Source organism: Diadema setosum, chromosome 1, assembly GCF_964275005.1.
Source record: "Diadema setosum chromosome 1, eeDiaSeto1, whole genome shotgun sequence".
Taxonomy (NCBI): domain Eukaryota; kingdom Metazoa; phylum Echinodermata; class Echinoidea; order Diadematoida; family Diadematidae; genus Diadema; species Diadema setosum.
Window position 1 is genome coordinate 18,152,026 of NC_092685.1, and position 25,078 is coordinate 18,177,103.

The window sequence follows — 25,078 nt, forward strand, 5'->3', positions numbered from 1 at the left end:
TGCATCACAACACCTTTGCTACCTTATATATCGAGTTATTGTTAGGGATTGTACACTAGAATTAGATATGACACTATCTTATTTGAAGTATAAAATATATTACTTGCTTTGCAATGTTCTCTGAAGGGCAGATATCTATGGCACAGTTTGTTAAATCAGTTACACTTCAATTCATTCGCACTTCTTTTACAAAAATAAAATTTTGACATATACAACATTGACAAAATAAACATTTTTTTTTTATTATATCATATCTAAACACATCTACTCAAACATGCTTCCTCACATCAATAAGTCATTCAATGATTCACAGCTAGTGGGTGTTAATACTACATGTGACACTGGCAATCCATAAGACAATATTGGGAGATTTCGAGATACACAGTAGCTGTGGAAGACTTGACTGGGATATTACCCACTGTCTCCCGACGCAAAAATGACACACCACGAGGTGAATAATCTGTCTCGGTATTACAATATGGGTATGGATGGACAACCTTTCATCAATTAACCATTTGGCTAACACCACCTGATTGCACCGACGCTTGCTGGAAACACTTGTGGTAATATTGCACTGTGTCGCTGGCTTGGGACACTCCACGTTTGTTGGACCCTCTGCAGGACTTGCTGGCAGTCCAGTCCTCTGCGCAATTGCACTTCAACAGCTGCATGGTCAGCGATTCAAGTTCAAACAGATAGCGGTCCTTGGCATCTGGCACCGTCTGATGCATGAAGTCGACGAGTCGGAAGAGGTACTCTGCGTTGTGGCCCACCCAGCCCCGCGACGCTGCCACAACCTTGGCCGTCTCCTCAGCTGTATCTGGCCCCTCGAAAAGGTCGTTGTCGGGCGTCGCCCTGAAAGCGATGGCACTGATCTCCTGGCCATCCTCCTCCTCCTTCTCCCCGTCAGTGACGGTGAATGTGACCTCCTGGACCTGGTAGCCACCCAGATGACACTCGCGGGTGTTAAGATGGAGCAATGCCTTTGTAATCTGCTCTGTCCCCTCAACCTTAAACACCACTCCCCATGCCTGGCCCTGTAGGAGAATGGACAAAAAGACATGAAGTCACACACCAAATGCATCAAGTTGGACAAATGTTTTCACACTCATTCCTGTGTCTACTGTAAAACAAGAAATTTTCATGTGCATCGTCATGAAACTCTCACAAAATTTCACGAGGAGCCATGATTCACATAGGTAATATGCATGCAAAAAGTTTTGTCTAAACAATACAGTACATGTGGTATACTCATCATTTTTTTTTCATGGTTGGCAATTCCTGAAAGTTTAATGGTGTAAAAATGCTATTGGCTCCAATTCGCGAAAGTTTCATGCTGTAAATGTTTCAGATTTTACAGTACCTCAGGCCAGGGATGAAGGGGAATGCTATGGGGGAGGGGGAGGGGGAGGGGGAGGAGGGGGAGGAGGGGGAGGGGAGAGGGAAGGAAATCACTCTCCCTTGGGTTTCTTGTGTTCTCCAGTCCAGATTCTCCTGAGAACCTAAGACTAGTGGTTACACCCCAATCCATTGACAATGGATACAGTACATTGTGCACAGAGGCAGAGACGTGACAATCGACAGTACAGTATGTCCGCTCCTGACACACCCATTGTGTCACACCCATAGCAGTCAAGCGCATCAAGCACCAGACCGTGACCATTCAACCTTGATGGGTTCTTTAACAAATGAGGTCCTTCAAACAACATGAGGAAGGCTACAGTCTGTGATTGAATCCAAGAACACCAGAAAAAAAACATACTCCACAGTACTACAATGTAGATCAATCATGCATTCATACGTATGTACAAACACACACACATGTAATTGCCTTCTGAACCATAAACAAGCATAGAAAGTCGAATGATTTTCATGAGTTACCATACAATATCAATACATGTTCCTTCTGCATTCAAAACAAAGATGCAGACTTTACCAGGTACAGATAATATATATAGCCTCATGGCAAAGACTTTCATGATACTTGCAAGACAGAATGTTAGATGAGTTCTTGATCTTCAAATGGGCAGAAATATCTTATCACTTTCATTAATTTGATTAAAATGGCTTTTTGCATTCCTACCTTTGTTTCAAACAACTTTCTCAGAGCGCTAACAATTTGGCACACATTTGAATTTAATTACGTCAGTGTGATGTTCCGTTTTTGTTTTTGTTTTTTCTTGGCACTTCATGAGGTATAAAGGATGATGCAATACTCTGCTTTTGCACGCAGGGCAGCTATGATATTATTAAAGTGCCTGTCCCCTGTGTTATATGTATGCAAGTTTAAAGTCACTCAGTGACTGCCTTTCAGTCATGTGCTCTGTCACAGATTCAAGTATTCTGTCAAGTGACAATGTTGGTGCTGGCAATTCATAAATGGCTCATAAGTGTAGGAACATGTAAAGCATCACTTTTTATTTCCTTTACAATAAAATCAGATGAGAATAGAAGATGAGCAGCAGTTATGTTTAAAGGCAAGTATAAAAATTGTATATTACAAAATGAAGAAATCTTGGCATTCAAGCACCATGCAGGGGAGCAATTATATGACGGTCCCTATGTGCTTGTAGTTTGGTCTGCATAAGTCTCAGAGATGAAAGGTGAGAATTACAATACTTGAGGGTTTCTGCCATGATAGTACACTTGAAAAGGGGAGTGCGCTTTGATTCCAATATCAGAGAAATATGTATCGATATGGCAGGCTAACACATCACACTGTCATATACTAGTACTGCATGATACCCATAACTGTTGAACATAGAACAGATTGCCAGGCTATTATCTCTTCTACCTAGTCCTATTTATTAAAAAAAAAAATCATCATCACAAGATGATTTTCTTCTAGTGTTAAGTGCAATGACAATATTTTGATCAGGAGTCCACTAGTTTGGATTTACACCCATTGGTCTTGGTCATCTCAACAGAGGCAAAATTTATCGTTTGAGTGTTATGCAAAGTAGGTAAACAATGATTCCATAATTGGCAAGCCAGATGCAATAACATATACATATCTTGTGGGATGCTTCCATGATTAGTCACAAATATTTCTTTACTGAGGATCAGTTAATTGACAAATGTTGGCACGGAAATCACTTCAAATCATTTTGGGGGTAATGAAAAGTTAATATCCAGATTCAGTGAGTACATAGATCTCAGGAGTACCTACTGCTGACTGTTATGAATTTATCACACATCTTGTGACTCAATCATTCACTTGTAATGAAAAATGCTCGTTCATTTTTAGAAAAGTGTATGTCACTTAATATTGAACATAATGGGTCTAATTCATGCAAAGAATGGCATTAGCCTTTTGCTCATCAAATGCTGTGTGAGCACCACTTAACTTGACCAACAGTTCTCTTGATTTTGCAAAAATAAAGCGTATGCTGGTTGGCGGGTTTGAGGAATCCTGAGGCCATTTGACAAGAGAATAGGTGTATGCTCAAGTACCTTATCATCAATGATAACTACCATCATGGATAGGGGAAACTGTCTCATTAGTCAGCCCCTCATTCACACTTTGCTTATAAATACTTGATAAGATTGGTGGAAGTTCTTATCATTGGGCACCTCTTGATAAAAGAAGTAGAGTGTGCGGCTTGTGATGACCTTACTGTTCACGTACAAGCTGTAGTGTACTTTAGATGAATAGTTGTGTATGGAACAGTGCAAGCTACAACGGAGTTCTTAACCAAATATAGCCACTAACACTCTAATTTAATTTGTCATAAAACACACAAAACTGACAACAATCTACATCACTGTGTGGGAGTTATACTTTGTTTCGATAAGGAGTACAATAGCATAAGTTAAAGTTAGTTGACTACAAGTGTTTACATTGACAGAAAAATCTGTCTGTCCAGAAGATTCTTTTATTTTTTTTTTTTTTACTTTACTGGCTCTCCTCCAGAGACATAGGAGGGGATTCTGTGAAGCCAGATGCAGTCTCCACAGGAACACATCCCCTGACATATCCCCGATGACCAGAAACAGACCGATCTTTCTTTCGGTCAAGTGTTTATATGGACCCTTGTTTAAAGGGTGTGTACAGTTCTGGTCGAGGTGAGGATTTAGCTTTAAACGTTTTGCGAGATATTCAGAAACCACTCTATTAGATGTCAAAGGGCATGCAGTTCTAAGGGGTATCAAAAGTTTATTCTATGAAAATTTGTTTTGAAATGGCTGAGATATCCAAAAACAAGGTGAAACAAAGAGATCCTAATAAAGTTGTGGCATGTCGCTTTTTATCATTAGCACTTTTTTGGATATCTCAGCCATTTGAAAACCAATTTTCATCAAATAAACGTTGAATCCTTCTTGAAATTACGTGCTCTTTCATATTTCGTAAGAGGCTTTTCATTATCTCACTTAGGAATGTTCAAAACATGAATCCCCACCTCAACCAGTACTGTACAGTCCCTTCAACACTGTTAGCAGGGGGCAACTATCATGAAAGTTAGCAAACTTCAAGTGAACTTAAAGTCAAGCCGGCTTAGTATGAGCCTAACAGATGTGATTTTCGCCTCAGATTCATTCCTCGAGGTCATTTTGGGAGGGACATTTTAGCTGAGCATGCTGAAAAAAAAAAAAATTGTTGGGTCTATTAAATGAAGCCATACAACATCAAGTACAAGTAGGCCAAGGTTAGCTGCTTGTCCCATGTTCACACAGCAATGGATAGAAGATGAAGGTATAGATTGTCCCAAGATGGCAATAAGTTCAATAAATGATCCCTGATTAAAAAAAAAAAAAAAAAAAAAAAATCCACATTTTCATGGGAATGTGACTAGAGGACTCACAACAAAATGAAAATAGGATCATGAATTATTTATTATATTGATTGAATAAATGGGACTTGAAAGATGGGTAGACGGACAGTCTTGATTATAAAAATTGTACCATACATGGACGACACATGCTGGTGTGATTTCCGAAAGACTGGGTGCGGATGCTGAACAAATGTTTTCAGAACAGTCACTGTTTTTTGGCAATAAAAACTTTGAGAGTAGAAAGTGACCTTCACAGGGTTTTCACAGTGGATTGCAATCATCCATAATGACTTCCTCTGTATTGCATTGTACTCTTTCTGCCTGAAAGACACTTTCTGATATTTTGCCACACCCTATACTGCATCGCTTTGTTTGTTTTTTTCTCTCTTTTTGTGAAGATCTGCACATAACAATGTTTGAGCAGCAACTCTACAGAGCTAGAAATTGAGAAATTTGAAGTAGCTTTACAGAAAGTAGTGATTATGCAAACAGATTTAACAACGGAATGTTATATTACTGTATACAGAAGACTAACAAAGTTATCAATTTAGAATGATGTAGAATAACATTTTGCTGGGCCAATAACCCAAGTCATAAGTACTTAAATCAAAATAAGTATTCCTCTGCTGAGTGGTCATGGAAAAGAGAGAAAATTTTGGCAACCTTTGACATTCTCGTGGACAAAAATGTGGCTGAAGCTAGTGCACAACTTGTAACGAGGCCATAACAAGTATTCAACTTTTTGTCAGAACATGAATACATGGCTCATCTTATCCTGTAATCTATGGTTCCAAGTGGGGACTTTAACTCAAGTCTAAATCCTTGCAAACAGAACACTGTGGAAGACGGGAGTAATCCACAAACAATGCACTGCCAAGGTTTCAACTCTCTCTTGAAGAGACCTTTGATACTGAAGACTGACTTCTCAAGGTCAACTAAGATACCGTGGCAACACACTGTATGAGACATGTTCAAGTGTGAAATTGATGAGCACACCAGTGAAGGCTTCAAGTTATCTTATCAGCAAGTTATTGCTGAAAATGTTACCCTTTCATGCTCATAGCCAAACAAACAAACAAACAAACAAACAAACAAACAAAATGCCAACTTGACCCCATCTGCACTTTGGATGAATTCTATAAAGATTTGATATGAGCCATTATCAAATTCTTTGCTCCAAAACAACAATTCTAGCAATTCTTGCCAATCAAAGCACTAGCAGCTGAGCAGCTGTAACATAAGAAATAACATGATGCTATAAACAGAGCTTACCTTTTAGTGAAACTTTTAGTAACATAACCGTAAATGTTCTGACATTCTAATGTATTTACGAAGGGCGTGTTGAGACAACTGTTACTTCTGTTAGGATGGTCAACAATGTCCCAGTGATAATATACCAATGCTCGGGTGGGGGGGGGGGGGGGGGGACTACAACATACAATCACGTAATGATTCCACCTAGACACATTGATAACAGGGTTGACATCCACATTTTGTTTGTATTGGCACCAAGCTTGGTCACCATACCTGACGAGAATTCTATCCAGTAAGAATGAAAGTACCTGTATATGAGAAATATTATGACATATTGTGTGTGGATATGTGGTCCCAAGAAAAACAACACACTGTTTTATTACCAAGCCCTCATGACTGTGCAAAGGAAAACTCTTCATCAGATTCGACACTTCATGCCTGCCTCGCTGAGACGGATGTGGCATCCAACTACATACCAGGGAAGCAAAGGTCACCTCTATACCCTACTGGCTTGTGACAATTATGTGGGCATCAGACCTTTCTGCCAATCATACAGCTCTGAGAGTAATGAAGCAAGGCAGGTGCTTGTCAGCTTGCCTGCCATACTCGGCATCAGGGGCCCTGTATCGACAGCCTATCACCACAATAAGAAGGCATGGTGTAATATCACATCACTTACTGTAAAACATGATATATTCGCGGCGTGAAATTTTCGCAAATTGGAGCCGATGGCCTTTTTCAAGGCATGAAGTTTTAGCGAATTGCCACTGGCATTCAACGATGCATACAGTGTAGACAAGAACTTTCGTGTGTATTTTAATTTCGCGAATCTTGGCGCTTGCGAAATTCGTGAAATTAAAATGCGCAAAGATTCCTCATTTTACGGTATTTGTTTCATTTTACACTGTGAGACAGATACAAAGACTGTGTCCTAACACATACAGTCATTGGATCTGTGCCCCAGTTCAATTTTGCATTCTGAATTACATTTCAAATTCAATATCAATGAAGGGTACAAAAATAACAGTTAAATAAAACAGGCAAACATTCAAATTAGTTATATATCAATGAAATGCAGTTGGTTCTAATCTAGGGTCCCTGCATGTTTCACGATGTTTCCTAGTGCAGTTCTGCATTCATGATTTGTTTTGGGATATTTCTTTCCCAGAAATAATACCATTGCAATATAAAACAATGCAAATGAGCCAGCAATTATTTCATGTATCATCAAACAATATCTAATTGAATATTTAGTGGAGTGGCACAAGGAACTTACCCCTTGTTGTTCAATCATTGTTGCGACTCTTCCAGGCTGTGATATAAAACAAAAGCAAAAAGAAGGGTAAATCAAACCATACTGTGAATGTTGCTTCAACACCAGCACTTGCAATAAACAGTCGTCTGATAATTCATACAGTATGTATAATTATGCATTACACTTGACAGGGATGCATTCATCTTTTGAGTGAAAACAGTAGTACTACAAATTCTGCAATTCTGCAGATATATATGTATCATCAAATAAAGTGGTTGCGGTGGTATTTTGTGAAATCTAATCTGGACAGGAAGGAATTCTGTCAAAACAAAGGAGACTACACTTGAGATAGTATATTGGTGGTTTGTATATATACAGAGAGAGAGAGGTATGTGTGTTCAGTTGTACATTTTTATATGCAATAAATATATGAAACATACATTAATACATATATAGAGAAATACTTGTGGGCTAGAGCAACACTGTGAACTGAACGCGAACCATGTATACATCATGAAATACCAATTAAATGTATCACTTTAAGCTACACAAACTTGATATAATATGGGGTGTAATGAATAGCAGAGCACTAACGTGATAGCCGAAAAAAAACCAACAACAGTAATACTGTGTCTGTAACATGAAACAATACAGGATGTTGTGATTACATTGATGCTATCTTTGGCTCCGGTTCCTAGGCTTATCAGTTCATCCAAATCCTCTCATGGGTGCTGCTAATTCGTACATTAAAGCATGCAGACTATATCACATCTATCAGAATAAGACTTATATTTGAATTACTGAATCCCTTTAACATTGTCAGACAATTGTTGTTATGTGGTAATATGATGTTGAACAGTCACGTAGAACACAAATCCATTGCCGGTGTGGTTGGTTGGTCGAGACACCTGGACGTGTCAGATGTCACAGTAGAAATGTGTGATGAGTTCACCAGGTTGTAACATACCTTGTCGGGGGTTCCACGGTGTGTTATACTGCCTTGCCAGAATCTAGTTACAAAGCCGTCCACGTAGCCAGTCTTCCTTTCTGTAAAGTCGAAGTTGGGATGCCATATCAACGACCCATAACCGAAGATCCACATTGAATCTTGCGCCAACATCTGCTCTTCTGATACCGAGTTATGTTGAGGGGCCATGTCTGCTGATGAATGTGAACGACGACTAATGCAATGTGGAGGCTGCTCGTCGAGGATGACTTTCACCTATGTGTGAAAGATGTGAAAAGGTTGCAAGGTATTAAGTTTAGCAGTGATGTTCGTAGTTAAACAGCGATTAAGCCTCTTGCGTCGTTTGTCTGTGAAATGTCCCGCCGGCATTGGGTTTCCTGTGTTGTTGACAATACAGTTCCACACTATTGAAAACCACCTTGTCTTCTGTACTACACATATACGCAACATGGACCTTGGCTCAGTACGCACAACACGCCGGACTACTCGTGCTCTCCGGTTTGTTTATCATGAATAATTCAGTAGTTGATCGATGGTAGACCACTAGCCAATGGGCACTCGCGATGCATCGCCAGAAACGCGCTACTTTTTGCAAACATCACACTGATTGGTCTATCGCGTTGAAGGCTAAATATAGCTACGCGACATGATGCAATCAACGTTTGCATGTGCGTAGTTCTGATGCAAGCACGAAACCTCGCCTACGCACTGCATGAATGAACACATCGCGTCTTTTTTGTGTCGTAGTACCATTGGAATGTCTTGAATCAATGGGATTTTCCCGGCGGAACTCCGGAAATTTCCATCCACAGTGACCGAGGGAATTTCAGAACAAGTTGTATTACAGCGTGTTCAAACTGTAATATCTACAAAAATACAAATAGCTATGATCTATCAAACAGGAAATGATGACTGAATATCATCAGGATTTGTGGTAAATAATTATCTATAACTAAGTATTTTTTTTTTTTTGGGGGGGGGGGGGGGAGGGGGATCCTTGTAGTGATTCCCTCCACGGGAAAAAAAAAAAATGTGTGTGCCAAAAGGACAAATTGGACAATTGCCTGTATATAGAATATACTGCTGCGTCAGTTTCTTTCTTCTTCTTCTTTTTTTTTTTTTTTCAATGAGGAGTTTCACCTTTTCGCTGTTACCACCACCTTTCACGAGCAAACGACGTAATCTTGTAGTAATAAGACGACTAAACTTGATAAATCATGACTATAACCATGGCTATTTGACAAGTTAACTTTTAGTGTGCTACATCAATGTCACTGTTATTAACACCACCATCGTTTTTATTTCTTAATATCACAACGATTGCTACTGCCAACGTTTCTATACTGCAACTATCATTACCACACATTTACCACTGCTACAACATCCCTACCATAATCATTATTTGTAGTAGTCATAGAATGTTTTGGTAGAAGTGGTAGTAGTGGTAGCAGTAGTAGGTCTATTTGCAGTGGTGGTATAGTAGTAGTTGTAGTTTTAGTATTAGCAAGGAGGTCACCTCTTTGGTGTCAGTATTTGTCACTACCCCCAAACTATTGCAATAAGTGACCGGCGACATTGTTGTAGGCCTAAGCACAGAGTAAATATCATTCAATTTGTAGTCCTCTAAATTACTGACACAGGAAAACCATAAGCAGCTAGTATTTGCGGTGTCGTTAAATGAATGAAATACGAAATCAAAACAAAAACAAAACTTTCGGCATGCTCAAAGGTCAGGGATCCTGCCTGCTTGTAAACATCTACAACTCGAGACTAACTGAACTGTGAGTGTATTCCACTACAGTTTGCTACTACACGCGTAGAGGCTCGTATAAGTGGAGACTGGAGTGGTATGTCGAACTTTTGACACCAAACTATTCTTAGCCTTATCGAGCGAGGATGGCATGCTCCTCTATCCAGAGTTGCTGCTAGTTCTACAGGCCCTTGCTGCTGGTGTGTGCTGTCCTGTTGACATTGCTTAGAGACTGGGCATCAAATATATAAATAGCACCGCCCCAAACGATGGGAAAAAACAAAAGGCTGCCCCACAAAAATGACGAACATGAATGTTTTTGTTACGATGGCTATAAAGATGCTGACATTTCATGGAATTGATTTATCCATTTGCTCTGAAGCAGTGTTCGTATTTTACCTAGTCCTGTAACGCATAAAACGGTCGCTGTTTATACTGCTGCTACTACTAATAATAAAAGTAGTAATAGTACTACTATACTACTACTTCTGCTACTGCTGCTGCACTTCTCAGTGGGTCGATTTCATGACTTGCTACACACCCACGCACACAAAAAGCGCAGAAAAGGGTCTTCATATAGCGTCGCCGACGTCCCCCACCCCCCTCCAAAAAAAAAAAAAAGAAACCCAGTGTTTCCTTCTCCTTTCTGTCACCATTTCACAAAATAAGATTCAGAGGTAAAATTCACAAGAATAACATGAAGATTACAGTATGTGGTGACATTTTTAAAATAACTTATGGTTTTACCCTATTTCGAGGGTGTCAAATCCGAATCTGGTTGATGCAACTCTTGCATTTTCGTGTGTTTTGAGATATTCAAGATGGCCGCCGAAGTTAGCAAAATTTTAAATGTCTCGAAAACCTCAAGGATGAAAAAATTTGATTATCCAGATTCGGATTCAGCACCTTCGAAACAAGATTAGATTATCAAGAAACATTGGGGGAAATGGTAAATAAAACAAGGTTAGACCAAAAATCTGTCATACAGACTACAAAAAAAAAAAATAAAATAAAATAAAAATGATCGATTACGTTGGGGGAATGCGCTGTTGTGAAATTACCAAACACCACAGACACATCATAATCTATTAATACCAACAAATGGTCAAAATAATCCTAGTCTCAAAATTGATCACACTCTTATAATGTGCAAACTGATTTATCTGAGCAAATTGAGCGCCCTCAGTCAGCGACACACGAAAGGACAGGCAGTGCTACCGAAAACTTGTATCCAATTGGGCGCTGGTGACTATCAAGCTTTCAATGTGTGACGTCAAGGTAAATCGCATGAAAAAAAAACAAAACAAACGATGAAGTCATAACAAGAAAGAACAATGAGAGCTCTTTTTTTCCTTCTCTTGAATGGCACATCCAACATCTGAAGTCCACGTGAGAAACTCGAAAAGACGACTGTGAAAACACTCCCTCGAGGGTTCCACTTTTAATTAACCCGGATTCTTTTATCGCTCCGCAATAATTACAGTTTAAATAGCACGGGGCCAAGTTTGGAACGCACCACCGGGGAGCCGAAGCCTGCTCCGGGGGTCTATTCATCAACTAAAACCCACATATGTCAAGACGAAATTGAGAATGATTGAAAAAAAAAAAGAAGGCAGGAAAGAGAGGGGGTCGGTTGACTGGTTTGGGTGAGTAACCGCGTTAATCTAAGCATGAGCTCAGCATCACACGAGGTTTATTTTCTCATTTTCTTACTCTGAAGATATACACGTGCTACTTTTGCGACAATGCAAAGCATTGTGCTTGATCCTTTTCATTTATTCACTCATTCATTCACTTTTTTTTCCATTTCCAACGTAAACATATTCAAACATCCTTATTGAACATCATTAAAACGCACTTGTAGACGGATATGATGACACTCGGTGGTTATACAGTATAATCAAGGAGGTACCTCCTTGGTATAATCAGGGAGATGGAACCACCTCCCTGGTTCACTGACTGTCTATTGAGGTGTCGTTTCACAGAGGAATCATGCCCTTGATACCGATGACGATTGTGACAAGAATTTGATAATGTGCATTATATATATATATATATATATATATATATATATATATATATATATATATATATATGATTATATATGTGTATGTATATATGTATATATATTAATATGTATAATTATATACAACATATGTGTGTGTGTGTGTGTGTGTGTGTGTGTATGTGTGCGAGCGTGCTTGCGTCAGTGTGTATGTATATAATATGTTTGATGAATGTGATCATCATAACTTCACACCATAGTGCAAGTTTCCTTGAAAGAATAACAATAAACGTAACTCAAGCTATATAGTTGTAACCCGAGAGTTGTGATGCCCATTTTAAAGTATATCAAACATAGATGTTGTGAATAGCGAAGCGTGCGATAGTAGTAACGCTATAATAGTCCATAGATCTTTCCAAAACATCCCGACGTCAGCTTACAATATAGAGGTAGGCACCTATCTGTTTGAAACAGTATGGCTTCAAAATATCCCAGCAATGCACAATGCATTTCGCTGAGCAACCTATTTCTACAGTTTCTATAGTCGCAACCCCACCTATTGCAATTGGTTTTGCACCAATAATCTTCGGCCGCTTAAAGGCATAATTTACCATTTGCAGATGAAACAGAAACCCAGCATTAGTGCTTCAAAATAGTTCTAAAATGTGAGTTAGGGATAGATGCAACCAATGTAAAAATTTGATTCAGTATAATCACTGTTAGGTATTGTTAAATATACAAAATGTGAACAATTTTGATAATAAAAGTGTTCCCAGATTAAACCGTCTACAGTTACGGTTTATTGAGAAAAATACAGATTTCTCTTTATATTTTAAGCTTTATCGCGAAAATTTAACATATGCATTAAATGTCATATCTTGAAAAAAATTCAAATAACTGTTCCCAAAGGTAAACAGAACCTTGAAGTTATGATATAGATGCAATGTCGGGGATGTTGCTTGAGGCCCTCGACCAATCGGCGAGTCTAGCCCTGACGGCTGTCCATCAATGCCACATTTGAAGGTCACGCTAAGGTCAAGTCATCAATATTTCATTAGTCCCGACTCGTATATATCTAATCTCTCTCTAGATCTCTTTCTATCCATCCGTCTGTCTGTCTGCATGTCTGTCTCCTTTCTCTATATAAGTTTCATTAAATAAGTCAAGACAAACGATGGAGGACAATAATTTCGTCGCCTGTATTATTACGTTGCTCTTTTACATCATGAAACGGATCATTTTCCTAGTTGGGACGAACCAAGTCACTCAAAATTAGCAATTCGGGGTATTTAAGTACCTCACATTTATTGTTATTAATCGAGAGTCTTTCCAAAAAGCTTGAGGAGACAATATATTCCTCGTGATAACTGTTCAGATTATGATACAGGTGTTCTTCGGTGCGGGGTGTAATTTGCAATCAATCACCCTTGAAACCTCGTTGCGATATCATGTTGATAAATCGTATTCTTGTAATTCCTTCCTCTTCCTATCAATTGACATGGGACGGAACAACGTCACGTTACAGCTTTATTGATAGTCTCAGCAACAAAGGTTTCTTTCTTCCCTACCCTCCTCCCCCCCCCCATCTCTCTCTTGACATTTCATGTTTTTCATTATTATTCAAGCAATTTGCCTTCTTTAATCATTGATGATATCTTAAACACATAGTTAAAGTTTCGACGTTGAGTTGTTTTGTTGTTTTATTTTTATTTTACTCTTTTAGCACGAGTTTTACTTTCGAGCGTCAGCTCCCCATCCGTCGCCAGTGATGACCAGCAAGCTTTCACCTGAATGAAAAAACCTGCCCACAGAGTGAATGAAATCCCGTCTTCACAACTAGAGCATATTCTCTGACGTCATGAGCTGACAACCCTTCTCCATACTATGTACTAAACCCGCTCAAGGCCGTTCTTACTCCACTCGCATTGAAGACGGTGACGTAAACAGAGATAGTCTTCCGCACCAGTCACGGTTTTGAACGAAAATGGATTTGGTCACTTACTGTTATTTTTCCTTGATCTTCATGTATTTCCTGGTATAAGCAAGATGGTCAGCACATGCATCTGTGCAAATAAATAACTGATCCAGATAGAATGAAAAGAAAAAAAAAAAACTCTTTCAAGCAAGTTCAGATCATTATCCAGAAACACTTTCGAATGCCATTTTCTTATAGGTATTCCTACAAACCGTTGCAAATCTGTAGTAGGATTTTCACAATTACATGATTTGGTCAATACGCAGACCTCATAGGCCGTCAAGAACGTACGCCAATAAACAAAATACAAAGTATCTTTTCGACTCATCGTTGTTCCTCCTTTATATGTTAAAAAGGTTTAGATTTTGACACTGCCCCTCACTGTGCATCATGTTCCAAGACAGTCTAGCTGGAACTTACTAATACCATACATTAATTTCATAATAACTCTATGAAATGCCTCTATCTACCATAGACAGCTTGTCAGAGTAATTATATCAAATTATCATTAAGTATTGCATTTGAAAACTGTCACACCACACAAACAAGTAAACAAGGAGAGAATAAAGTATAACAAAATCCTCACCGGAAGTGATTTAACTGGTTGATAGGATGGTACTTGTTTTCAGACTTGTACTTCCAGCAGTTTCAGGTGATGCCAGAGAATGAATTCAGGGAACCATGACAATATCCGATGTTGAGATCAAATCGACGCAGAGTGTGTAAAACCGCGTCTGGTTTCTCCATCAGTGGAGATGGGTCAATATGTCATCAGTATGTAATGACGCATGCTTCTTTTGGAATTATGTCCTAGGTTAACCAGTTACACTTCACAGCGGTTTTACACGCTGAATCCATTTGGAAACCAAATTAGATTTCGTGGGTTAAATGCACATCGTAGCTAAGTTGACAATGACACATGACAATGTGCTGTAAATTTCTCAAGAGAGCCATCAAGTCCAAAGGCTGACAAAACACATGCAATGACGATATGATATAATCATTTCTGCGTATCACTGCTGGACTATTGTGATTTAATTGGTTTTGGGGTTTTAAATTGGGAGAAGGCAACGTCAACGCGACGGAAAAGACATGTTAGGCGAACCACATGAACTTCAACACCTGCAAGTTACCAGATTGTTTAATTACAAAATATGATCTGCATTTCTCAGATATTGAATCGTCGGCATTACCACGAACCGACGCTATTTCGTTTTTGAGCGAAAATGCAGTTCTGAGAAAATCGCGTTTAAAGATCTCACAAGTTTTAGACAACGTTTTCAATGACTTTTCCTGTCTTGTGTGTGAAAATTTTGACAGGGTGATGAGAGTGGAAGTTATTCTTCCTATCCATAGTGTAATTTTAGTGTGAATTCAAAAAATTTACGATATTTCTGTCTTCAAACTCACTGCGTCGGTTCGTAAATCCATCGTTTCTTGCGCGCACCATAGGTTATGTACTTAAGCGCGGGTCCCACGAACCGACGTAAGTTGTATTACGCCGGTTCGTGAGACCCGCGCTGTAGGGCCTGTACAATAGGTAACGTGCAATACGCGTGTATCTACGAACCGTCGCTATTTCATTTTCGTATGTGTTTACATACAAATACTATTAGGGCTATACCTGCTTATCAACAATAACCTTATTAATTGAAATTAATTGTCATGTAATGATTGTTGTGATGATTACAATACATTTAGTGATAATTAAGATGATAATACAAGCCAGTTTCTCTTAATTGTTCTAAAAAGAGTGTTGTCATTGTTTTCATCTTCATTTAGTACACGCATGTATTGTTATTATAGCTGTGGTTGATCGTTCCAAAGATTTCTTTGCCCCCCCCTTTTTTGTGGATATATTATTATTTAACACTTTTGCATTTGGACATCTATGGTAATACATGTATTCGGTATACTGTGTTTCATATTTTTTTACTTTTTACCGTTTTTTTTTTTACTTAATTAACTTACTTTTTCATTTTTTCACATTATTTTTAATTCAAATTCGGTTCACTTCTTTCATAATACACTGTAATTATGAATGTTTGTTCTAGGATGAAGGATACCGCTAAATCTTGGGAAAAAGACGTGCCAGTCAGTAATAATTACTTGTATTTACTCATCTTTCATACTCATGCATGCACTCTGTTATTTCTTTCTCTGAAATAATATATTAATTTCTTTATTTCTTATTATTCCACATATTTGTGACATTTACTTTGTCACAATTTTTATCAGTGTCATTATTGTCATTTGGCTCGCATGCGAATTCACTCATAATTCCTCATTTTCCATCTTTCTCTTTCCTGCTCAACAGATTCTATGATAGCTGCACCTGATCATATAAAGACATAAACTCATCCTGCATGCACTCTTCGAAACTGATAAACTCCTAAAAATACATGAATATCAACACTATCAGAATTTCAAGCTTCATTTTAAATATATAATAATGGTCATGTTTTATTATGCCTTTTGCAGCAATATATTGAAGAGGTACATTATGTAATCGAAGAAACATAGGTCCTCAATAGAATATCAAATTTGAATTATTCAGAGATGAGTAATGACAATGGGAAGGATAACAATTGTGGAAGAGCTCCATAAATCAATACATATCCAATGGCAAATGGAGATGGAATCAAGATTCAAGAATATGTGTAATTCAAGTTCATTATTATATCAGTTCTTGTGTGTTCACAAAAAGAGGAACACAGTTCGAACATGCACACCAAATCTTACATCGTACATTTACATCTATAGAGTGCGGACGGAACATATACAAGAGAAAGAATAACATCCTCAAATTAATATATCAAGCATAACTACATGTATGTATATGACCACTCAAAGATGTTGCTGCATATGCATGAAGCTTGAGAGTGCTGCAACACCCATATGCTCAGATAAAAACTTGATGTATATCATACAAAAGAGAAGAGGTACTGCATGTACATGTAGTTACACTATTCACAGGACAGTAGAGAAAAAGCACGAGAGAGGGAAATGGGTGTCTAAAATAGGTCGATGTAAGGAGTGCCAAGCCAATTAAGTCTCTAATAGAAGTCATACATATATAAGGAAACAAATTAATCACAACATAAATGATCATGCTCATGTTAACCAATAATTAGCATCTAAAAATGTGTGCAGAAAGCCCATAATATCAGCCTTTCGCCCCGAAGGCTTGTATTATGAGAAAAGAGAAATTTTGGCCGACCCCCCCCCCCCCTCCCTGTGAATCCTTAATCCACCAGTACTATAAACACATTCTGAGAATGTGTTTTAGTACATGTACTAGCAAATTCACAAGAGGGTTGGGGAAATTCAGCCAAAATTGTGTGTGGCTAAAATAATTAAAAAGAAAGGTCATCAGCAAAACTACGGGGTGGATGCAGACGAATTTTCATGTGATGACTAAAAAATATGCAGCTAAAGGAAAAAAAAAAAAAAAGACGGCGGAGAGGGGCCAAGGCTAATTTGACTCCCCTCCCCCCCCCCCCACCAAAAAACAAACAAACAAACAAACACCACTGTTTTACAGCACCTTTCAAGGACTCTTAATTTTTTGTTTGTTAAAAACAAACGTCTCGAAGTAAAGAATTCCATATTGTAGGTGAAATGTAGACCGATACAGTGTATAAAGTGTACATCCCAAGCTATTAAAGAAAAAAAAAAACAGATTATGAATATCATTTAAAGTAAGAATTTCAGTGTGTTTAATCATCTTTAGTTGAGTTGCAAATGACATGTACATATTTAATAAGAGCAGTAAACTTCGAAGCGCCCCCAAGCCCTTCTATACTTAATTATTCATGTGTAAAGGTAGCGCCAGGGCACTCTGGTGGTCTAGTGGTTATGACGCTGGTCTAGTAATCCAGAGGTCGTGGGTTCGAATCCTGCTTGGGCTGCCTGTGATTTTTTTTTTCACAGCAGCCTACAAACTGCACACTGCAGTTGCGTGCGTTACTACGGATGGAGACAAATGAATAATCTATTATTTTAATATACGATGTTTGACATCCTTATTGCAATCACTTTCTTTAATCGTGAATTTAGAGACATAATGAATTATTATTAAAAGAACTCAAATTTCTGTATTTTGTTGTGAGTTTGCATGGGAACATACACGTATCATAATTTACAATTTTAGTTAGATAAAGAACATCTTATAACAGAACAGTCTAGTGATGGTTGAATAATTATGTCAATTTGTGAAAAGTCCTATCATTTACATGGAGTGCATGTTCCCATGTTTATAAGAATCATACGTGACACATTCAAAGTGGGTTGAAGACAACAAAATAATAAATAAAAGAATAAAGGAGAATAGAACTTAATCTGATTACAGCATCATCTAAATATTGCCAATGTGCACTTAGAAATCTATCAAGATTTATCACAAGGTTATGATTACCACACAAAACCTTCAAGATTTATTATCATGAAATACATACCAATGAACACTTAAAAAAATCTAACGTTCCACATCCACATGAAGCTTTCCTTGATATAAATGTCTCTCTGTAGTGTTATTAAAGTGTAGCAAAATTGTAATTATGACATCACAGAATGGAATGCATTGTTTTCACCTTCAATCTTAGGATCTCCTTTCATGTTTCCACTTTACAATCACATTTCACTGTAGATATACCGTCCTTATGTTGTCGCCCTTCATCCCAATTTCTCCCTTCTATCCTATCTGTAGATTGTCTTCTTTCCTAAGCCATTGTATTCACATTCCTTGATGATCAGCACGATGCTGTACTTTTTTCTTCTTCTCTGAAACAGTCCAGCTCTTCGCTACTGCATGGCATCAGTCATCTGAAAGAAAAGACAGAAATTAAGAACTTTCGATTAAAATCAAACATCATGATACAAGATACAACTTTCATTTTGAGAAAAAGAAATCAGCCAACTAAACTGTAGTTGAAATTATTTTGCTCTATTTATTTAAACATAAAACAAAACGGTATACAGGATCAAAGAATGTCAAAAAAATACTGCTGTTTTTGATGCATATTCAAATTGTCTCGCCTTTTACATATTTTAATGATGCAAGATCTTATGTCTAGCACTTAGTAAGTCTCATGTAGAATTTAAATTATTATTCACATGAATAAATCTGCATGTCCTTGTAAACAAGGCATTGCTTTGAAAAAGCTGAATATTACTAATTGCATCTGGGAAAGAGTCTACGACAATCAAACTTGTTTATTATCAGAGACTTTAACATCTTAATAAGACCTAGACTCTACATTACCATTGTATTCACATCCGTTGGTGATATACACGACCCTGTACTTTTCCTTTTCTTTTCTGAGACAGTCCAGTTCTTCGCTACTACATGGCACCAGTCATCTGAAAGAAAAGAAAGAAATTAAGAACTTTTGATTAAAATCAAACATCATGGCACAAGATACAACTTTAATTTTGAGAAGAAAAAAAAATCAGCCAACAAAACTGAAGTTGAAATTATTTTGCTCTATTTATATTAAACATAAAACAAAATGGTAGGCCTATGCAGGATCAAAGAATGTCAAAAAATGCTGCTGTTCGTATTTGATGCATATTCAAATTGTCTCTTCATTTACACATTTTACTGATGCAAGATATTATGTTTAGCACTTGGTATGTCTCATGTAGAAATTGAATCATCATTCACATGAATATAAATCTACATGTATTTGTAAACAAGGCATTGCATTGGAATAGCTGAATATTACTACATGTACCTGCATTTGGGAAACAGTCTATGACAATCAAACCTGTTTCTTATCAGAGACTGTAACATCTTAATTAGACCTAGACTCTACATTATCATTCAGCTTTTAAAGGTATTAACCATTCACCTATAAAACACTGGCATTGTCATGTGCATCATATTTCTTTGATACTGCACATATTTTCATGAAGTCTGCACAAGAATGCAAATGAAACACGTCTGCTGTTTGGTATTTATGAAAAAAAAAAATCACTAACCTGGAAGTCCTTGGCCTTAGAAATAACACGTGGCGAGTTAGTAGGAATTGACGTTAAAATAGAATAAGAATAGATCTACTAAATAGGCCTTTGCCTCATGAATGTCTGGTCTAATTATAGACTAAGTGAAGTCTAGACCTTTCACTTTTAAGTTACCAGTGGTTCACAAAATTTATATTATAGATCTAGACTACATCTAGATCTAGACATCTAATACTATTAGATCTTGGCAACTTTTGTCTTTGTGACACGAAATTAACACGTCACGGATGATATTGCGGCGATATCCAACAGGATGACAGTACCACTATTACTGACTCAGTAAGTTGACATAGATAACTAACATCAACTTGTTAACGTACGTTAGAGATGGCACCATATACAAAAGCCGGTGACACTGACACTGACAGATCGAACGACTACGTTTAGACTAACGTTAAAGAGTTAGACTCGCCATCTCAGTAAGTCGGCCAAAGACAAAGTCAATACAGGGCTAAGTCAGTGTTACTGTTATGTTAGGCCTAACAAATGTTAACGGTTACTCGGTTAGGTTAGGTTTACCAGAACTCAAGAGTCCTGGTTAAATCAGTCGAGGGACATTTCTTAGAAGTCCTTCGATTCCAAGAATAAAAAGTGTGAAAGAACAAAGGGAAATAAGGAAAGAAGAAAGGACAAAAGATTATGTATGGCTGCTGTGGAAATCGAAAGCGCCACTGTATCACTATCAATCAAGCGTAAATATATAAACGCCATTTGGTTGGGCCACATTCACAAGTTTTAGGGGAAAAAAGCCCCACCGCTGTGCTTAGGTACTCCACTCGAACTAACGTTAGACATACACTACACACAGTACGGTACTAGGGCTGAATTCACAAGTATACTTTAACACTGCACTGTACAGGAAAGCCACCTAACCTGTAGAGTACTCGTAGTGTTTAGGTAGTATCACTAGACCACATACTGTCATAGATGACATCTACACCAACGCTGCACACTGGCACTGGTCCGACGGTCCCTGACCAGGAAAAATCACTGTTGGACACTGACCAGTAACTTTTTCAGGAATGGACCAGTAAAGATTGGGGGAAAAATGGGTGGACTCTACCTACTATTACCACTAGTCTAGATGTAGATCTAGAGCTAGACTACCATGTACCGGTATGGCTCTGAACTGTGTTAATTTGACTTGGTCTTAGACTTCAGCTGATCTTAGTTTTAGTAACTGGTACCGGTATTACAAGTAAAGTCTTAACTTAGACTTAATAGTTAGACTTGAAAGTAAAAGTCTAACATGTCTAACTTTATTCTTTACTCTTCCTTTGAGTTTTACTGTTAGACTTTTTTTTTTTTTGTTTAGTACGCCTACTTTGTCAATCTCATGATTTCATTTTCAACTCAAAAGTCAAGGCTTTAAATAGTGTCTTCGAGACTTTGAAATCTTGCAATCTGCATGTCTTGCACACAGACGTTACGACTACAGTACTCAGTAGTCTCAGAAGTAACGACATAAGTTGAAAAGAAACAATAAATAATATGATTTGGGATCTAATTTGAAATTGTATGGCGTTTACAGACTAGGCTTCATAAGCATCACGCGATTGAATACATGGGACTACACACTACCGCAATTAATGGTTATGGTAGTCCAACTGAAACTGTTATTTTGAGCATGATTTTAATAGGATTATAGCTTACCATTCACTTCACTCGTGGACAGTGGGCTGGCTTAGGCCGTCATTCATCTTTCAGAAGGTTTGGTTCTCACTCTGAGATCTGGATTAGGGCCAAAACCTAATTCTAGGCCAGTAAGTTGAACAAAGCTCAAAGTAACGCAACTGCGACAGTTCGTGAAACCCGCATTGCTCTTCACCGTAGCAATTCGGGTTTTACGAACCGGCGTATCTTTCGTGCGTCGGTTCGTGAAACTCCTTTTTCTCAATTTCTCGATATTTCGAGTACCGTCGTTTTTTTCTTTCTTTGATAAAATTAAGAATAATTAATTTTGTGATCTAAAATTTTGGGATTCGGTAGAGTTTTGAAAGCCCTTTCATTTGGTACCAATATCTCGATTTTGAAAATTTTGACCAAAATCGAAATAGCGTCAGTTCGTGAAAACGCCGACGGTGATTTCATGCTGGACGAATATCCATTTCACTATTTCATGCCATTTCACTATTTCATGATAATACAATCTTTTCCATCAGATGTGTGTGTGTGTGTGTGTGTGTGTGTGTGTGTGTGTGTGTGTGTGTGTGTGTGTGTGTGTGTGTGTGTGTGTGAGTGTGCGTGTGCGTGTATATTTGTGAGTACGTGTATGCCTATGCGTGCATTTTGTCAGGCATGTCATCGACATCGAAGATGGGGACTGTTCCCAACGGGATATCTCGATCTATCCCTGCACAGGCCAGTTGCATCGGATACATAGTTTTGAGTGCCACCATGAATGGATCGATTGGTGCAATATATACACACACACAGCATGCATTGCACTGTTTGACATATTCATGCTTCTGTCTGAAAGTTGCAAATTATATTATAGGGTAAGCTTTAGTTGGTCATAAACATGCAGTTTGCATTATAACCTTCCGATCATGATATCGTTACTCACAGAAGTTTCGGTGTTGTGCTCTGACTGTTATGAGCGAACATGGAGCACATTCTGTTAGACATTGCTCGAGAGGTCAGTGGTGAGAACTTGGGAATCTTGGGTATACGAGTAAAGACTACGGAACACTTTCTCGCTAGATTATTTAAATTGGACAGAGTAATAGTGATTCATTTTTCGTAATAAAAGGATAAAACGTGGATGAATGAACTACGAAAGGTTACCTGGTTCCGCTAATATATCGTGAAACTGCAGCTCGATGTAGTAGATCATGGCGTTTGCAGCACAAGTTGATATCGTTTGCATTTCTCTGCGATTTTTTTTTTACCTGTTTCTTGCCATTGCATTTGTGTTATTTTGCAGGAAGAATCAACAATCTCAAAACCAGATGAATTAAGTTTCGTTGACCATGTTTCTCTCTACGTTTCTCATACGTGTACAAGAAAAGGGGAAAGGGTGAATAAAATGCGCGTTAGCAGCGACTGCAAGGAAGGACATGTTTAAGTTTTGCTGACATCTATAACCCTGTATCATAAATATAATGTATTGTGTCTTTTGTGTTATGCGCTTCGTGCAAAACAAGACAACTGATCATCGTACATTTTACACTGTCACGCCCCTTGTAAAAAAGAAAAGAAAAAAAGCATTGTATGGTAATGTTATACGCATATCAAAAAGTACAATAGAATTAACAATAACCAGCTTAACCTAAACAGCAATGATGAATGTAGGCCTACATATTGATGGAAGCGTCTTATAAATTGCATTTCCTTCAACCCATCATTATGGCCTACGAGTATCCACATCCGCAAGTCGACATTTGCTTGGCGTCCCATCCTTCTTTTGAACAGCTTCATTTATTGTCATTAAGTGTGCAATGAGCTATAAATCGGATTCATAAGTATCAATGTGAGTGAGTGTGGGTGTGTTTGCATGTTTCTTCTCCAATACTAAACGTCAGTTTTCCTGTTCGAGTTGTGTGAACATGAAGGAGAGCTTCTGTAATAAGGGCATGTATAGAGACCTTGCTCCTCTTCTAGGAATTTAGCCATCCCGGCCGAAAGGAGGTAAAGAGATTTCGGGGACAGCATCCCAAATTGTCAGCATTATGTACCCCAACATAAGAGGATTATCTGCGCTTGAACTAGGCCTCCTTGCTGAAACGTTGCTTGAACACCCGTCGACGATCGATACGTTTTTCTGCCCATTCACCCGTATAGCAGCCATTTGTCGTAGATTTGTTCGATTAGCTCAGGTGGGTTGAAAAACGGCAGCGTGCGTCTAATCGAGCAAAAATGCCAAGAGATCGGTAGAGGCCAAACCATTCATCGACGATAGGGAATACGACGAATGCAAGCCATGATTAGGACATTGGCAGTCGGCACTATCAAGTGACACCCTTTCACTCCTTGCTGAAGGAAAACGACAAATCTGCGAAAACAATATTATTTTTCCTTTTTTTCCTTCGCCTGTCACCTGTATTTTTTTTTTCGTGTTTTTCGTCGTCTTCTCTTCCTCCTCATTTGCTTTATACCTTGATCTCCCTTGTTTGCTGCGTAGAATATTATGTACCATTTGCAGGTGAAACAAAAACCCAGCTTCGGTGCTTCAAAATAGTTCTAAATTGAGTTAGGGATAGAAACCACCAGTTTCATCTCACCTCTCTTCAAGCACTAAAACTTCACATACGCGCACGGGGGGGGGGGGGGGGGATAATGTTCATGTCTGTGTAGAGGCTTAGAACTATAGGATCTTTACTGCAAGCTGAAAATGGGATGGACCATATTGAGATAATGACGGGGCTGTTCTCGGAGGGGTGTCTGAAATTCAAGGTTTATTAGTCGATATCAGAATGCAGAATTTTAAAAACGCGCATTTGAATAATCATGCATGAATTGATGCATTTAAACTTGTGTTCCAAATCTATAGAAGCTTTGAAGTCACTTGTGGGCGTGGTTGTGTCAGTCGTGTGTGTGTAAGCATGTGTGTTTGATGGGGGAGGGAAGGCCTCGGTATTCATGAATTTGGGTTGTGGCGTGCAAGTCTACATAGCAGATCGAATGAGTTTACTTCAACATTTCAAAGCGCCCTCTTATCGCAATTTTAAGGAGACCTCCGGATGATTTTCAGACTTTAACATAATTATGAACAACGATTGGTTACACTGGATGCAGAGTTTCAGAGTTTGTATTGATTGGGATGAGGAATAGAAGTGTTTTCAAAATTCATAACAAATCGCAATGAACAAGGATGATGGCATGGCAGCCTCACAACAAGAATACACGAGTTGGGGCTCAAGGAAGCAGAATAAAAGAAGAAGGTGTGCATAAATTCTACACAGGTGAACTTGTTAAAAGCATGTGGTGTCGTAATGGAATTACATTGATACATTATTTTCTGAAATATGTGAGGCTCCTATGCCATGTTTTTTAATGTCATCTTTGTTCAGTTTAATTTGTTTTGGGTTTTCAGAGCATTGATTTCTCCGCTCAGTGACCACAATAAATTCCACA

General features: G+C 38.2%; 1 protein-coding gene and 1 long non-coding RNA gene across 2 annotated transcripts in view; both read right to left on the reverse strand.

Annotated features, from left to right (window-relative positions):
• Positions 1 to 217: 217 nt before the first annotated feature.
• The window catches only part of LOC140227824 (glutathione-specific gamma-glutamylcyclotransferase 1-like), a 30,558-nt gene continuing 5,697 nt past the window's right edge, over positions 218 to 25,078 (reverse strand). The window contains exons 2-4 of the mRNA XM_072308222.1: positions 8,249 to 8,503; positions 7,303 to 7,338; positions 218 to 1,037 (exon numbers count right to left, since the gene is read on the reverse strand). Coding sequence (XP_072164323.1) covers positions 504 to 1,037; positions 7,303 to 7,338; positions 8,249 to 8,437 — 759 coding nt within the window. The 5' untranslated portion in view covers positions 8,438 to 8,503 and the 3' untranslated portion in view covers positions 218 to 503. The remainder of the gene's footprint in view (positions 1,038 to 7,302; positions 7,339 to 8,248; positions 8,504 to 25,078) is intronic.
• On the reverse strand, positions 17,608 to 21,886 carry LOC140227817 (uncharacterized). The gene is made up of 3 exons (XR_011901063.1): positions 21,656 to 21,886; positions 19,242 to 19,339; positions 17,608 to 18,802 (listed from the first exon to the last, which is right to left on the reverse strand). It is a non-coding gene; the product is annotated as an uncharacterized lncRNA (long non-coding RNA).